General features: G+C 42.3%; 1 protein-coding gene across 1 annotated transcript in view; it reads left to right on the forward strand.

Moving 5' to 3' along the window:
* LOC122562927 overlaps positions 1-12,682 on the forward strand; it is an 85,604-nt gene extending 72,922 nt beyond the window's left edge. Inside the window, 7 exon segments of the mRNA XM_043716228.1 lie at positions 1,064-1,124; positions 1,777-2,097; positions 2,229-2,552; positions 6,751-6,871; positions 8,251-8,333; positions 10,744-10,796; positions 11,940-12,682. Coding sequence (XP_043572163.1) covers positions 1,064-1,124; positions 1,777-2,097; positions 2,229-2,552; positions 6,751-6,871; positions 8,251-8,333; positions 10,744-10,796; positions 11,940-12,251 — 1,275 coding nt within the window. The 3' untranslated portion in view covers positions 12,252-12,682.
* Positions 12,683-18,121: the final 5,439 nt, after the last annotated feature.

The raw sequence follows: 18,121 nt of genomic DNA on the forward strand, positions 1-18,121 counted from the left end.
GGCCCTGGGTTGTGCTGGTGAACAGAGGGACCTTGGGGCTCAGGTGAAGCAGGTGTTTACACTTGTCTGCATTGCTCAGACCATTGAGTATCGGAGTTGGAACATCATATTGTGGTTGTATAGGATGTTACTGAGGCCACTCTTGGAGCACTGTGTACAATTCTGATCACATTGCAACAGGAAGGTTATTATTCAACTTGAGAGGGTTCGATCTTCTATTGAACACATTATAAGCCCATGTGACACAGTTCCCAAATACTGAAGAGCAACATTATTAATTATGAATGAAATGAAAAAGACCAAATAATATTTCTTTTAAGTGAACATACCAGTATAATAATTTTAATTTTTCCAAAGTCACAAAAGTAGGTGGTTCGTTGTATTTCTCTTCCCACTAAAAACCTTTTTCCATTTAGTCTTTAACTTGAATGAAGTTGTTTACTCTCTTTCAATCTCATTGAATTACACATTACAATGTAACACTACAATAAAATTTTTGTTCATCATTGCCATCTCTCCACATATAGTCAAGAAATTTTCAAACACTCAAAATTAAAATGCCCGATGTAGCATTACTCTCGACTATGACTTCGTCAATTCTGTTACAAGAAACCTTCCTGAGACATTTTGTGGCTGGAGCCCATGAATTTCATGCAGAATAATTCACGTACAGAAACCTGAAGTGTGCATTTCTCTGTTTTCACAATTCTCTTTCTTCCAAAGCTTCCTTTTTCCAATAAGATCACTGCTTTCTGACCTTCATCACCTTTAATCATTCGTGTATCTATCTCCCTTTCTTCTCTCCCCACCACCTCTTCACTTACACTTAATATCCTTTCTGCCACTTTATTAAAGAATTGTACCCCACACAAAAGGCAATTCTCTCAACAAAATTGTTGGTCTGGTATTTATTGAACTAAAGTCTAGCCAGATATCAACAGGCTGCTCCTCTTTCACACCAGAACATAATGGCACAGCAATTTAAACATTTTCTCATGAAGCATCTCTCTGGAAAAGTCAGTAACTTACTTTGAGGATAAATTGAGGACTGTGGATGATGGAGATCAGAGTCGCGAGTGTGGTGCTGGAAAAACACAGCAGGGCACTCAGCATTCGGACAGCAGGTGGTCATTTTACCCTCCTTACATTCTCAGCAATATGTGATTACAAATAATCCTGCCCTTATTGCCATCAAGGTCCTGCACATTGATCCCTCTCCCACATCGTGAAACATTCCTGGCAGAAGCTGAATTCTCTTTCTTTCCTACACAAGGACTCGCATCATCATCCTGGGTCACCTGTTGTGTCTGCTCCTTGAGCCTGAAAATGCAACCCCTGAGCCCACCATGAGTCCACACACACACACAATCCTCTCCTCCCTGGATGAAACCCTCCTTCTCAGGTCAGAGTAAGGACTCTTCAGCACCTGTGCCCTCCTTCACACTGATCCCCAGCCGACTCCAATCCAGGCCTGTCACTCAGGCTGCTCTCCAGGGGGAAACATTTTGTTGATGTCACACACAGTGGAGTTAGAGCCCACAGCGGGCAGCACAAACCCAATTTCAAAATTGGGGGCTAGCCGCAACCAGTGGGGCAATAAAGTATTCTGACTGTTTCAATCACTCCCTGGTTATTTGGAACAGCCTGAGACTGTGATAATGGTTTATATGAATGATTACCTTCATCATGTACTGGATGCAATGCAGCTGATTAAAATGTATCTGTGTTTATTAAATCATTCTTTCCAGTTAAATTTCTGAAATATTGTCTCATCAGTTTCAGATGTTTTATGGGCAGAGAAACATGTTACTGGAATTTTGGGAAGAGCGATCACAATATCTTGTTACTACGAAAATTGGTGGTACCAATCAAACATGAAATATTGGTGTCACGGATGGACTCGTCAGTGTAAGTTTATCGCAACGACAAATCGGCCAAATGGGAGAATATCAATCACTGATAACAAAACACAAGGAATATTTCTTGTCACAATGAAGAATCTTCAATGGGGAGATGCCGGACGATACAGCTGTGGGATTGAGATTCCTGGTATTTACTCTGACCTCATGTTTAATGTAAATCTGCACATCTCTGAAGGTAAATGTCTCAGTGATTTTTACATTACTCTTTGCTGATATGTCTGATCAATGTCTAACCAGGAAGAAAATTGGCCAGGTTTTGGAGTATATTTGATTTTTGATCTCTCAATAATTGTTTCTTTCCCACAGAAGCCGTCTCTGTTCCTGGACTTCGATTTTTATCCCAACCAAATGTCTCATGTTCTGGGGGTTCAGTGACAGTCTCCTGTGAGTCTGCCCGGGGATCCCTCCCCATTCACTACACATGGTCTGAGAAGACCCCATTTCAAGATTCAAAGATCTCTTACACCAATAAACTGGATCTACATTGTCAATCCTTCACACAGCGACATCATCAATATTACTGCACAGCCTCAAATACTCAGGGAACAAAACCCAGTGAAATTGTTCATGTCTCAGTCAGCAATGTAAGAGAGAAGAACTGCAGTTACAGGATACAGACCAACAGCATCAGTAAGTGTGATGTAAACAACGTTTGTTTATTATCTCTCTCTGGAAAACTGTAATTGATAAAATGGACTCCATTTGTTTCATTATCAGTTCTGAATAAAGCCAATGGTTTACACTGTACTTTGAAAATGAGCAGGTTCATAAAATACTACCACAGCATGCAGAAACATTGCAACAACTCCATTGCTACATCACAACCATTTGCTTCCTATAACTAAGTACTTCCCAAATGGGGGAGTTACTAAACAAATATTTTGAATATTTTACTGTGGAGAAAGACATGGAGATTAGGAAACTCAGGGAATTAAATATTGATGTCTTGAAAATAGTCCACATTACAGAAAGGGAAGTGCTGATCGTCTTAAAATACATAATGATGGATAAATCTCCAGGAACCGACCAAGTGTCTCCTAGAACAGTGTGGGTAATTTGGGAAGAAATCGTAGGGCCTCATAGCAGAGATATTTGTATCATCCACAGCACAGTGAGGTGCCAGAGGACTGGAAGGTGGCTGACACCTTAATTTAGGAAAGGCTGTATGGAGAAGCCTGAGAATTATAGGCCTGAGTCTGACATCAGTGGTGGGTAAGTTGTTGAAGGGGATTTTGAGAGATCAGATTTACAGGCATTTAGAGAGGCAAGAACTGATTAGGGATAGTATGTGGGAAATCGTGCATTCTAAACTTGATTGAGTTTTTTGAGAATGTGGCCAAAAATATTGCAGTAGATGTTGTCTGTATGGACTTTACTAACAAAGGTTCCGCATGGTAGACTAATTCATAAAGTTAGATCACATGGGATTCAGGCTGAGCTTGTCAATAGAATACAAAATTAGCTTAATGGCTGGAGACAGAGCGTGGTTGTGGAGGGTAATTCTTTGGATTGGAAGCCTTTGACTTGTGGTGTTCCACGGGGATCGGTGTAATTTATATAAACAATTTGAATGAGAAATTAGAAGGCATGGTTCGTAAGTTCATGGATGACACCAAAATTGATGGCATTGTTGACAGTGACAAAGGTTATCAACAATTACAAAGGGATCTTGATCAATTGGTCCAATGGACTGAGGAATGGCAGATGGAGTTTATTTTGGATCAATGTGAGGTATAGCCTTTTGGTAAAACAAACAAGGACAGGATTAATACAATGAAAAGTAGGGCCCTGGGTAGTGCTGTCGAACAGAGAGACCCAGGGGATCTTTGAAATTTGCATCACAGGTGGACGGGGTGGTTAAGAAGGTATTTAGCATGCTTACTATCATTGCTCAGACCACTGAGTGTAGGAGTTGTGTGTTGAGCTTGTACAGAATGATGGTGAGGCCACTTTTGGAAACTTTGTACACTTCTAGTCCCGCTGCTTTCGGCAAGTTATTAAATTGAAGAGGTTTCAAGATTTTGCTGTGACTAGAGGGTTTGAGTGATAAGGATAGGCTGGGAATTTTTACACTGGAGGTAGGAGGTTGAGTGGTGACTTTATCGAGGTTTATAACATCATGAGGGGCATAGGTAAGGTGAATAGCAAAGGATTTTTTCACAAGGCTGGGAGAGTTCAAAGTGAGGGGGCATAGTTTTAAGGTGAGAGAAGAAAAGTGTAAAAGGGGCCAGAAGGGCAACATTTTCACACAGAGAGTGGTTTGTATAGAGTCACAGAGACACAGAGATGTACAGCACAGAAACATTGGCTTCGGTCCAACTCGTCCATGCCAACCAGATATCCCAACCTAATCTAGTCCCACCTGCCAGCACTTGACCCATATCCCTCTTAATCATTCCTATTCATATATTCATCCAGATTATTCTTAACCAGATGGGCCAATGGGCTGAGAAGTGGCAGATGGAGTTTAATTTAGATAAATGCGAGGTGCTGCATTTTGGGAAAGCAAATCTTAGCAGGACTTATACACTTAATGGTAAGGTCCTAGGGAGTGTTGCTGAACAAAGAGAGATCTTGGAATGCAGGTTCATAGCTCCTTGAAAGTAGAGTCGAACGTAGATAGGGTAGTGAAGAAGACGCTTGGTATGCTTTCCTTTATTGGTCAGAGTATAGGGTACAGGAGTTGGGAGGTCATGTTGCGGCTGTACAGGATATTGGTTAGGCCACTGGTTGAATATTGCTTGCAATTTTGGTCTCCCTCCTATCAGAAAGATGTTGTGAAACTTGAAAGGGTTCAGACAAGATTTACAAGTATGTTGTCAGGGTTGGAGGATCTGAGCAACAGGGAGAGGCTGAACAGGCTGGGACTGTTTTCCCTGGAGCGTCGGAGGCTGAGGGGTGACCTTATAGAGGTTTACAAAATTATGAGGGGCATGGATAGGGTAAATAGACAAAGTCTTTTCCTTGAGGTCGGGGAGTCCAGAACTAGAGGGCATAGGTTTAGGGTGAGAGGGGAAAGATATAAAAGAGACCTATGGGGCAACTTTTTCACGCAGAGGGTGTTACATGTATGGAATGAGCTGCCAGAGGATGTGGTGGAGGCTGGGACTAATGCAACATTTAAGAGGTATTTGGATGGGTATATGATTGGGAAGGGTTTGGAGGGATATGGACTGGGTGCTGGCAGGTGGGACTAGATTGGGTTGGGATATCTGATCGGCATGGACGGGTTTGAGCGAAGGGTCTGTTTCCATGCTGTACATCTCTATGACTCTAAATGTTATAATTGTACCAGCCTCTACCACTTCCCCTGGCAGCTCATTCCATACACGCACCACCCTCAGTGTGAAAACATTGCCCCTCAGGTTCCTCTTATATCTTTCCCCTCTCAACCTAAACCTATGACCTCTCGTTCTGGACTCCCCCACCCCAGGGAAAAGACGTTGTCTATTTACCATATCCATGCCCCTCATGATTTTATAAATCTCTATAAGGTTACCCCGCAGATTCCGATGCTTCAGGGAAAAATACCCCCAGCCTATTCAGCCTCTCCCGATACCTCAAATCCTTCAACCCAACAAGACCTTTGTAAACATTTTCTGAAGGTGAAAGTGAGGGCTGCAGATGCTGGAGATCAGTGCTGAAAATGTGTTGATGGAAAAGTGCAGCAGGTCAGGCAGCATCCAAGGAGCAGGAGAGTTGAAAATGTGTTGCTGGAAAAGCGCAGCAGGTCAGGCAGCATCCAAGGAACAGGAGAGCTGAAAATGTGTGCTGGAAAAGCGCAGCAGGTCAGGCAGCATCCAAGGAACAGGAGAAAGCGCAGCAGGTCAGGCAGCATCCAAGGAACAGGAGACTGAAGAAGGGCTTATGCCCGAAACGTCGATTCTCCTGTTCCTTGTATGCTGCCTGACCTGCTGTGCTTTTCCAGCAATACATTTTCAGCAAACATTTTCTGAAGCCTTCCAAGTTTCACAATATCCTTCCGATAGGAAGGAGACCAAAATTGCACACAATATTCCAAAAGTGGCCTAACTAATATCCTGTTCAGCCACAACATAACCTCCCAACTCCGATACTCAATGCTCTGACCAATAAAGGAAAGCATACCAAACACCTTCTTCACGGCCCTATCTACCTATGACTCTACTTTCAAGGAGATATGAACCTGCTCTCCAAGGTTTCTTTGTTCAGCAATACCCTCCTGGACCTTACCATTAGGTGTATTAGTCCTGCTCTGATTTGCCTTTCCAAAATGCAACACCTCACACTAAAATCCATCTGCCAATCCCTCGCCCATTGGCCCATCTGATCAAGATCCCATTGTACCCGGAGCTAACCTTCTTTGTTGTACAGTAAAGCTGCAATTTTGTTGTCACCTGCAACATATAATTACTTACTGTAGCTCCTATGTTCACACACAAATGATTTAGTGAATGACAATGTGGAGTGAAATGCCAGACGACATGGTAGATGAAGGTACAGTTACAGTATTTAAAACGCATTTGAATAGGTGCATGAATAAGAAATGTTTAGAGAGACATGGGCCAAACGTAGATAAGTGGGACTAGTATATTTTGGGAAACATGTTTGGCACTGACGTGTTGAACCGAAGGGTCTATTTCCGTGCTTACTATGACTCTAACATTTTCAGTAGAATTAGCCCACTTACAGGTGTCATTGTTACCAGGGAAGGGGAAATAATGCAAAACTCCATGATATCAAAAGGGCTTTTCCCCAAGTAATGAGGTTCCACTTGTCCATGAGGTTCCCTTGGGTAACTACAAGTGAGAAGGAGACTAATCTGAACATTATTCCCTTGTTTCAACAGGTGAACAATATACTTGTGCTGTTTCTTCAACAACATCACCAAGAACTGCACATTCCCCAATTATAACTGGAAGTTTCTCGACCAGTCAAAACCAGTCCCCAGGAAAGAATTCCCATGAAACGTATGATATTCTCTGCTTTGATTCAGTGTGTGAGATTAACAATATTTTTTAGCCAAACAAGTGAAAGGCTTTTGTTATTTTGGAAATGAAAATGGTGCTGGGTTTATATTGGGCTCCTGAGTTAGTTCCATATTAAAGGTTCAATTGTTTTTGAAAAGCAAAAATGGAAAATAATTGTTTCTATTTTGTTGGCCCTCAGATGGCATTGCTCAGCTTCATTACTTCACCATTAAACTACATCATGTGTGATGTCCCCTGCTTGCCAAACGTACCTTGCTGCTGTCACCTTCAGTGACGTTTCAGGATAGTGTCATTCCTGCTGGTGAAAAGGAAGGTTTGAAGTGATACCTCTGCACAGGGACAGATAGCTTGCAGGGTTAGGCTTTAGCCTGAGTTCATCAGCCTGAGCTGTTGGAAATAAGCTGCAGGAACTGTAAGTGTGATATAAACACTGAGGAAATAATTCTTGGAAGTTACAAAGGTGATGAAGAGAAAGTGCCACTTAAGTGTCAGTCAGAAATGGAGAATATTGGAAACGCAGTGTGATTTAGTCCACATTTGGGCAGAAATAGCTCAGTGCAGAATTCTTCACAATTCTAGTCCACACCCGAAACAACCCCCAGATACTGTCTGATTATACCTTTCCAGCAACTTCTGTTTTTCATTCAGGTCTCCAGCACATGTTATTCATTTGTTTTTAAACAGATAATACTCTGTGATTCAAAAAGCATTGAAAGTTTATACATTTTATTTGCGGTTATATCTGCATATCTGTTGTCTCAGTTTGTATAAATGAAGATCTTCGGAATCCATTCTCAAATCTGTTGTTGCTAATTTTCGGTGACCATCTAGTGTTTTTTTATTCCATTTTTACCAAGTGAAATTTACCACATCTGCAAAAGGCTCTGTGGTGGTACACTCACCTTCTATGCCAGAGATTGTGAGTTCTCTTCCTCTTCAGAAACATGGGCACATTATCAAGGCTGAGTCTCTAGTGCAGTACTGAGGGAATGCCATGCTGTTGTGGTACAATCTTCCCAGTGTGATCAATCCAGGCCCCATCTCCCCGTCTCAGGGGAATGTGACAGATCTCATGGTGATATTTGTGGAAGAGCAGGGCTGTTCTCCCTGGAGACTTGGGCAGTGCCTCTCCCTTACCAATTCCAAATTATATGATCAGTCATCTGATTATTGTTTGTTGGAACATACTGTGTGCAAAGTGAATACTATGTTTGCCAATACAACATTTAACACAAGTATTTCACTTCCTACATTGTTTTTGGATGTCCTGAGGTCATAGAAGTCATTTTTAATATATTTCTTGCATCAATTAGCCAAGAATCGATTGTGAACAAACTTTTCTGTTTTCAATATCACAGTCTGATTTATATTTTGGTCGGTGTACTGGGGGCCATTCTGTTTGTTATTGCTCTACTTTTGTACCTGAGGCAAATCAAAAAGGGTGAGTTTTTATTTCTCTTCAATTATTTTGTTATATCTCAGCAGCTTATAGTTGCAAATAAAAAGAATTTCAGGGTTGGATTTTCTAATGGCTAGATAGCTGATATTCCAGTACAGTCAGGAGCTGCTCAGAATCATAGAGTCATAGAGATGTACAGCATGGAAACAGACCCTTCGGTCCAACCCGTCCATGCCAATCAGATATCCCAACCCAATCTAGTCCCACCTGCCAGCACCCGGCCCTTATCCCTCCAAACCTTTCCTATTCATATACCCATCTAAATGCTCTTAAATGTTGCAGTTGTCCTAGCCTCTACCACATCCTCTGGCAGCTCATGTACCATCCTCTGCATGAAAAACTGGCCCCTTGGGTCTCTTTCATATCTTTCCCCTCTCACCCTAAACCTATGTCCTCCAGTTCTGGACTCCCACACCCCAGGTAAAAGATTTTGTCTATTTACCCTATCCATGCCCCTCAAGATTTTGTAAACCTCTATCAGGTCACCCCTCAGCCTCTGGATGCTCTAGAGAAAACAGCCCCAGCCTGTTCAGCCTCTCCCTATAGCTCAAATCCTCCAACCCTGGCAACATCTTTGTAAATCTTATCTGAACGGTTTCAAGTTTTGCAACATCTTTCCGATAGGAAGGAGACCAGAATTGCACGCAATATTCCAACAGTGGCTTAACCAATGTCCTGTACAGCAGCAACATGACCTCCCAACTCCTATACTCAATACTCTGACCAATAAAGGAAAGCATACCAAACGTCTTCTTCACTATCCTATCCACCTGCGACTCCACTTTCAAGGAGCTATGAACCTGCAATCCTCTTTGTTCAGCAACACTCCCTAGGACCTTACCATTAAGTGTATAAGTCCTGCTAAGATTTGCTTTCCAAAAATTCAGTACCTCACATTTATCTAAATTAAACTCCATCTGCCACTTCTCAGCTCATTGGCCGTTACACCTCCAATTTTGGTGTCATCTGCAAACTTACTAACTGTACCTCTTATGCTCGTATCCAAATCATTTATGTAAATGACAAAAAGTAGAGAGCCCAGCACCGATTCTTGTGTCACTCCACTGGTCACAGGCCTCCAGTCTGAAAAACATCCCACCACCTCCACACTCTGTCTTCTACCTTTGATCCAGTTCTGTATCCAAATGGCTTGTTCTCCCTCCGTTCAGTGAGATCTAACTTTGCTAACCAATCTTCCATGGGGAACCTTGTCAAAAGCCTGACTGAACTCCATATAGATCACATTTACTGCTCTGCCCTCATCAGTCTTCTTTGTTACTTCTTCAAAACATTTAATCAAGGTCGTGAGACATGATTTTCCACGCATAAAGCCATGTTGACTTTCCCTTATCATTACTTGCCTTTCCAAATACATGTACATTCTGTCCCTCAGGATTCCCTCCAACAACTTGCCCAACACTGACGTCAGGCTCACTGGTCTATAGTTCCCTGACTTGTCCTTACCTCCTTTCTTGAACAATGGCACCATGTTAGGCAACCTCCAGTCTTCTGGCACCTTACCTGTGACTATCGATGACACAAATATTTCAGTAACAGGCCCAGCAATCACTTTCCTAGCTTCCCGCAGAGTTCTAGGGTACACCTAATCAGGTCCTGGGGATTTATCCACTTTTATGCATTTCAAGCCATCTAGCGCTTCCTCATCTGTAATATGGACATTTTTCAAGCTGTCCCTACATTCTATATCTTCCATATCCTTTTCCACAGTAAACACTAATGCAAAATACTTGTTTAGTATCTTCCACATCTCCTGTGGCTCCACATGTGGGAATTCTGCAGAATCTCCATCCTAACAGACGCCTGGAAAATTGAATGTTCCACTTGGCAATTCCTCAACACCTGGGGCCACTCATTAAATTCAGAGATTACTCATAACTTTCTGTAAAATTGTTATTCAGTAAAAGTTTGACAAATAAATGCATGGTCTCACTTTGGAGTAATGATTCCACTAACCCCATACTTCCTTTACATACCCCGAACTATACATTCCCAAGATTCCTTCTACCCCTCAGACTCATGCTGGGAATCATGGGTGCAATAGTGATGGATGTAGTTCAGTACATGATTATGCACACTGCAAGGAGAAAGTGAGGACTGCAGATGCTGGAGATCAGAGCTGAAAAATGTGTTGCTGGAAAAGCGCAGCAGGTCAGGCAGCATCAAAGGAGCAGGAGAATCAACGTTTCGGGCATAAGCCCTCTTATGCCCGAAACATCGTTTCTCCTGCTCCTTTGATGCTGCGTGACCTGCTGTGCTTTTCCAGCAACACATTTTTCAGCTATGCACACTGCAATATGTGCTCAGTTTGAATATTTTAAACATTCAGCATTCCTGTTAAAGTTGTTTGAACAACTGTATTGTAATGTTTCAGGGACATTCTGCATCATGTGTCATCAGAGAACTAAGAGTCTTAATGATGAACAGGTAAGAATAATAAATATTAACTTGCTGAATATTGTTTAGAAATTTGAAGAACATAGGATTTACAGCACAGAAATTAGCTATTTGGCCCATCTGCGACATACTGGCTCTTTTGCTCCACACAAGACATCTCCCATGACTCTTCATCTAACCTTTCCAATTCCCGCTTCCAACTCCTGCTTTGTTTACGTGCTGATCAAATTATCTCTTAAATTTCACAATGCATCTTCACTCAATTCCCCCCTAGGAAAGAAAAAGGAGAGAGTTCAAAAGAAACCTTGTCATCTGAAGAGTGTCAGAAAGTGGAACTTATTGCCATTAGGGGTCCTTGAGGCAAATACTATGCTGGATAAGCACATGAGGGTGAAATGAATAGCAAGATATGTTGATGAGATTGGATGAAAATGGATAGAGGAGGCTCAAGAGGAGAATTACTTTAGTACTGGGCTGCATTATACACTGGAAATAGAATCATAGAGTCAGAGAAATGTACAGCACAGAAACAGACCCTTCAGTCCAACTCATCCCTGCCAGCCAGATATCTCAATCTAATCTGGTTCCATTTGCCAGCACTTGGCCCATATCCCTCTCAACCCTTCCCATTCATATGCCCATCCAGATGCCTTTTAAATGTTGCAATTATATCAGCGTTCACCACTTCCTCTGGCAGCTCATTCCATACACGCACCACCCTCTACGTGAAAAGGTTGCCCCTTAGGTCTCTTTTATATCTTTCCCTTCTCACTCTAAACCTATGCCCTCTAGTTCAGAACTCCCCCACCCCAGGAAAAATACTTTGACTATTTTACCCTATCCACGCCCTATCCACGACCTTCATGATTTTATAAACCCCTGAGGTCACCCCTCAGCTTTCAACACTCCCTGGAAAACATCCCCAGCCTATTCAGCCTCTCCCCATAGCTCAAATTTTCCAACCCTGGCAACATCTTTGTCAATCTTTTCTGAACCCTTTCAAGTTTCACAACATCCTTCCGATAGGAAGGAGACCAGAACTGCAAGCAATAATAATTTATAATAACTTCTAATACTGTACATTGATTAAGAATAATCAAGAATTTGTTTTCTCTTCATAATAATGCACATCACCATTCAAGTGAATGAAAAATACATTTTTTTCAAATTTAGGAATTGCCTTCAGTGGAAGAGAACTTGGTATATGCAAACATAAACTACATTCAAAGGAACACAGCAGAAAGACAGAGAGAGAGAGGAAGCAACTTGAATAATGATGAAATCACATACGCAGTGATGGCATTTCAAAAGAAATCTTCATCACTGAGAGGTGGGCTGGCAATGCACACAGGTGACAACTCAGACAGTGTCATCTACAGTGACCTCAACTTTCCAAACCAGCCACCAAAGGGGAATAAAAAAGCCCCAATGCACAACATCCCTCAGGAATCTGGAGGGGACGTTTATGCTGATATTGCTTTTTAGGAAAACCATGATGAGATATTTATACTGTTCATTTTTCCTTCTTACTTTGTATTGAATTTTGTCTATTGTAAGCTGTTATTGTAAGTTTGGTTTCCTCAGCAGATGGAATCAATTTAACTTTTATTCCCAAGTCTGGGTCACTTGCATTAAATAACAAGAGCAGAAGTCTAAAAACCAAGGGGTTTGGCAACCCAATCAAGTCCCCATCTCCTGTCTCCCCTCACTCTAACCTCTGAGTCACAGATTCCAGGTTCAAGTTTAAGTTTTTGTTCCACTCTCATCAGGACTAAGCCACAAAAAAACCAAACTTCAAAAGGGAATATCAATATAAACAGCATGAGAAGTGAGTGCAAATTGTTTGGATAATGTTAAAAATGACACAACACCAGGTTATAGTCCAACAGGTTTAATTGGGGCTACCAGCTGATGAAGGAGAGACGCTCCGAAAGCTAGTGTGCTTCCAATTAAACCTGTTGGACTATAACATGGTGTTGTGTCATTTTTAACTTTGTACACCCCAGTCCAACACCGGCATCTCCAAATCATGTTTGGATAATGGTTGACATGGAGATACAGCAGAAGCTGTTAACCAGCGAGCTTAACTGATTAAACTCAGACCAGCCAAGTAAGCTCTGATTGGTTAAGGCTGCAATGATTAGCAAAGTGCATGAGTCTCTCCTCAATTAAAGAGATGAGATGTACAGACATATTCATTTTTCCTGGAAAGAACAGGGCCCTCAGTAGTAATATATGTAATTTCTAGCCTGCACAAATGAATCATACTGCAAGCCCAGTGGATAATCTGAAACTGGTTTCCGGTGTGTTACTGTGCACAGGTGGGATTGTTCAATATTGTTCATCAGCAGCATCATGTCTAATGTTGGATATGTCACCCTGGGATTACAGTATGGGCTCGTTAACATGATTGGCTCACTGCTGGCCTGCAGTGTTGTCTGACATAGTCAGCCTACACCCTTGGCATCACAGTAACATTAAAGCTGGTATTCCACAGTGTTTCTGGATTACAACAATTGGGAAATGGGACTGGTTGGACATTATTGGGTTGAAGAGAGATTTAACATGTGATTGCTGGAAAAGTGTCAAAGGTCAAGGCAAAATGCTTTTTTTAGCTGTGTACTGGAACAACAAATAATTTTGGGAAGTAGGCAACTTGAAACTTTTAAAAGAGATTGTATTTCTGGCCTAAATATCTGAACAAACTTGAAGAGAAATCCTCAGTCTTATCCTGTTGTCCGAATTTATCCCACCCAAAAAAACCCTTTGCAGAGCTGTGTGGTCTTCCCCTCTCTGTGTGTGAATCTGTGTTTGAGATTAAGAGGATGTGGTTTAGTTGTTCACTGTTCTGCCAATTGATTTAAAAAAAGGTTTGTTTTAATAAACAAGTTATTTTTGGAGGAGGTCAAAAAAAACAAAAGGAAAGTCTCTTTTGTTTATAATAACTGTAATAAATAGAAAGAACTAAACCGTTTTAGTGAAAATGTGAAATACTAATGCATTTGGTATTGCTTGTGGAGCAGTGGGATTTTATTAACTCTACACTCTCCCCATCAGAACCGTAGCTGAGGTAAGAGGCTACACTCCCAAACCTATGGGCCATGATGTAGAGGTGCCAGTGTTGGACTGGGGTGGACAAAGTCAGAAGTCACACGACACCAGGTTATAGTGCATCAGGTTTATTGAGATCACAAGCTTTCTGAGCGTTGGTCCTTCAGGTGAAGTCACCTGACAATGGGGCAGTGCTCTGAAACCTCTGGGCACAATCTTCTCTGCCCAGAGGTGGTAGGCCTGGAGTTAGCAAGTGACCTTTATTAGCTCGGATGGTGGGGTACCTAACCCAGTCACTTCTCCACCCTTGATTGAATTTGGATCTCATCAGAAGGTCCAAGCTCCAACAACACCAACCCACCACCAACTGAGACCCTTAAGTGCTCATTCAAGCTTCAAGTGCTCTTTCAGCTTCAGGAGAAAGTGAAGACTGCAGATGCTGGAGGCCAGAGTCAAAAAGTGTGACACTGGAAAAGCACAGCAGGTCAGGCAGCATCCGAGGAAGGAGAGTCAACATTTTAGGCAGAAGCTCTTCATCAGGAATGGAAGACACGGGCAGAAGTGTGTTGAGGGATAAATAGGAGGGTGGGGCTTGAGCTGGGGCTGAGGGAGGGTAGCTCAGAAAGTGATAGGTAGATGCAGGTGGGAGGTGATGGTGATAGGTCAGAGGGGATGGTGGAGCGGATAGATGGGAAGGAAGATGGACAAGTAGGACAGTTCAAAAGGGCAGTGCCGGGTTGGAGGATTTGATCTGGGATGAGGTGGAGGAAGGGGAGATGAGGAAACTGGTGAAGTGATCATTGATGCCGTGTGGTTGGAGAGTCTCTCATCTTTCGCTATCAACTGTCCCTTCATTCTTTCCCACACGCACGTGCGCACACACACACAAATCTATGGGGTGAATTTGCGTTTGCAGATTTGTATTTGCAGATATATTGTATTTTGTTCAAAAAGCACTCAATCTGGAGGCAGTCAGTCAATGTTAAATTTTATAAATTCCTGCTTTGGAAATAAAACTAATCTGACTCCAGGTTGGAACACAGACTCTATCCTCATACCTTTAATACATTGTCTGGGCAAAATGTCACTTTCTTTTATTTACTGATAAAACTTAAGATATATCAGGGCAGTGATGAGAGAACTTCTGGGATTTACATATTAATCAATTAAAACCTGTATCCCCATTCTACATGATTACAGACTGAGCAGCAATCTCAGTTTCTCTAATACATTGCACCAGTTGTGTGACACTTTGATCTTTTAATTATAAATCCTGTGCCCTATGTATCCTGCCCTACTGGCTACCTGACAAAGGAGTAGTGCTTTGGAAGCTTATATTTTCAAATAAACCTGTTGGACTATAACCTGGTGTTGTGTGATTTTCAGCTTTGTCCACCCCAGTCCAACAGCTGCCCACCATATCCTGAATCTTCTTGCCAGTGGCTCATATCCAGCAGACAGTGAGTGCTGAGCCTGAGTCTGAATGACAGTTGTTCACCTCTCCAAGGAGACAGCTAGACATACGGCTCGGGATTGATAGTGATGGTTGATGCCTCCATCCCCATTGGTCCAGTTTAAGGACTGCCTCTGACATACCTACCTGCTGTGTTTGTGCTTGTCTCTGCATTTTCACAACTTCAATAAAATTATACCTGACAATTTTGAAGATTGAAGCCAATATCTTTATCCTGCTGCAATCACCTTTCCTTAGCCACTGACTCCTCCATCTCCCTGTCCAACAGAGCTCTCATCCATGATGTTGTGAGCTCCACACTGAACTATTCCAACATCATTCCAGCTGGCCTTGAATCTTCCACCATGCATCAACTTACACTCATCCATATCTCTGCTCCAGCTTTACATCTTTGAAGGTGCTATATAAGTGCAACTTGCCATATTCACAAACACATTAACATGGCAAGGCTTTGAAAGAAATGAATGTGCTCCTCAGCTCACTGTATTTCGAAAGCTGCAAATCCACCTATATCATTCTGAAGCAGTTTGAACTTTTATCCCAGATGTTACAATCCAAATTAATTTCAATGGAATTGAATAATTTTAAACTTTTGTCAAATTAAAATTTCAATCTTGTAAAATAGTTTTCCTCCCAAAATTACTTTATTTCTAAATATGTTTCAGTCTGCAGCATGCTGTGTGTGATTGGCTCATTGTAAATGAACACACATTCAGTTTGGGCCCATTCCATTCAACCCTCAAACAGGTTCCTGGTCAATGAGGAATGTCACTGAGAATTATAGGATCCCTACAGTGCAGAAAGAGGCCATTTGGCCCATCTGAAGAACATCCCACCAGACGCAGAACCCCACTCTGTTCCCATAGCCACACATTTCACTTGGCTAACCCACCGAGCCTGTACATCCCTGAACTCAATGGACAATTTAGCCTGATCATTCAACCCAACCTGAATATCTTTAAAGCTAAAAATCACACAACACCAGGTTACAGTCTGACAATTTCATCTGGAAGTGCATGCTTTTGAAGCGCTGCTCCTTCGTCAGGTAGACAGAAGAGTAGGATCGTAGAACATAAAATGTACAGCAAAAGATCTTTAGAAAGTATGAAGAAACTGTAGCACCTGGAGTAAACCCACACAGACAGGGAGAATGCTCAAAGTACACAGTCACCCAAGACTTGAACTGAACCCAGGGGTTACTGGGACTGTGAGGCAGCAGTGCTAACCACTGAGCCACTGTGCTGTCCATTTTTGAGAAGTTGAGATGTAAAAAACAAGTTTCCACAGTTGTTGCATGTCTTGATGTTCATTGTGATTTGACACTCGAAGAAAAATGTGTGAATATTGTCAAGGAGGATGTGTGATGGATAGCCATGGATGTACAAAGAGAGTAAGTGTTAGTTGCTTTTGTTTGCAAATTGGAGAGAGAGCTGCCCTGGTACAGCACTTGCTGGAGGCTAATGTTGTGGGTCCTGGTCCATTTGAAGGACATTGTTGGATGTGGATGGAACAAACAGTGGACAGATGTATCGGGGTCCGGCCTGAGCGGGATGTAAGTTATGAATCACAAAGAGGACAGGTGAAAGGGGAGAGAAGCTTTATCGATTAATCTACAGGGAGATTCCAAAGGACCAGAAGAAGAGTTATCAATTACACTGTGCTATAAACTGGAGTTAAAGTTCCTACAGGAGGGGGGCACGAGAAAGGCTTGGCAGAACGGACTAGAGAGAACACAAAGGCATTTTACACTTATGTGAGGAATAAGAGAATGGTCAAAGAAAGAATAGGGCCGATCAGGGATAGCATAGGTAACTTGTGTGTGGAGTCTGAGGAGGTAGGGGAAGCCCTAAATGAGTTTTTTGCTTCTGTCTTTACAAAAAAAAATAAACTTGTAGTGAATGAAACCTTTGAAGAGCAGGTGTGCATGCTGGAATGGATAGAGACAGAGGAAGCTGATGTGCTAAAAAATTTGTCAAACATTAAGATTGACAAGTCGCCAGGCCCGGACCAGATTTGTCCTGGGCTGCTTTGGGAAACGAGAAATGCAATTGCTTCGCCACTTGCGAAGATCTTTTCATCCTCGCTCTCCACTGGAGTCGTACCTGAGGACTGGAGATGGGCAAATGTAATTCCTCTCTTCAAGAAAGGAAATAGGGAAATCCCCGGCAATTACAGACCAGTAAGTCTCACGTCTGTCGTCTGCAAGGTGTTAGAAAGGATTCTGAGGGATAGGATTTATGACCATCTGGAAGAGCATGGTTTGATTAAATGCAGTCAACACGGCTTTGTGAGGGGCAGGTCATGCCTCACAAACCTTATTGAGTTCTTTGAGGATGTGACTAGAAACGTTGATGAGGATCGAGCTATGGATGAGGTGTATATGGACTTCAGCAAGGCATTTGATAAGGTTCCCCATGGTAGGCTCATTCAGACGGTCAGGAGGAATGGGATACAGGGGAACTTAGCTGTCTGGATACAGAATTGGCTGGTCAACACAAGACAGCAAGTGGTAGTAGAAAGAAAATATTCTGCCTGGAAGTCAGTGGTGAGTGGTGTTCCACAGGGCTCTGTCCTTGGGCCTCTACTGTTTGTAATTTTTATTAATGACTTGGATGAGGGAATTGAAGGATGGGTCAGCAAGTTTGCAGATGACACAAAGGTTGGAGGAGTCGTTGACAGCATAGAGGGCTGTTGTAGGCTGCAGCGTGACATTGACAGGATGCAGAGATGGACTGAGAGGTGGCAGATGGAGTTCAACCTAGATAAATGCGAGGTGATGCATTTTGGAAGGTCGAATTTGAAAGCTGAGTACAGGATTAAGGACAGGATT

The sequence above is a fragment of the Chiloscyllium plagiosum genome, chromosome 26, assembly GCF_004010195.1.
Source record: "Chiloscyllium plagiosum isolate BGI_BamShark_2017 chromosome 26, ASM401019v2, whole genome shotgun sequence".
NCBI lineage: Eukaryota > Metazoa > Chordata > Chondrichthyes > Orectolobiformes > Hemiscylliidae > Chiloscyllium > Chiloscyllium plagiosum.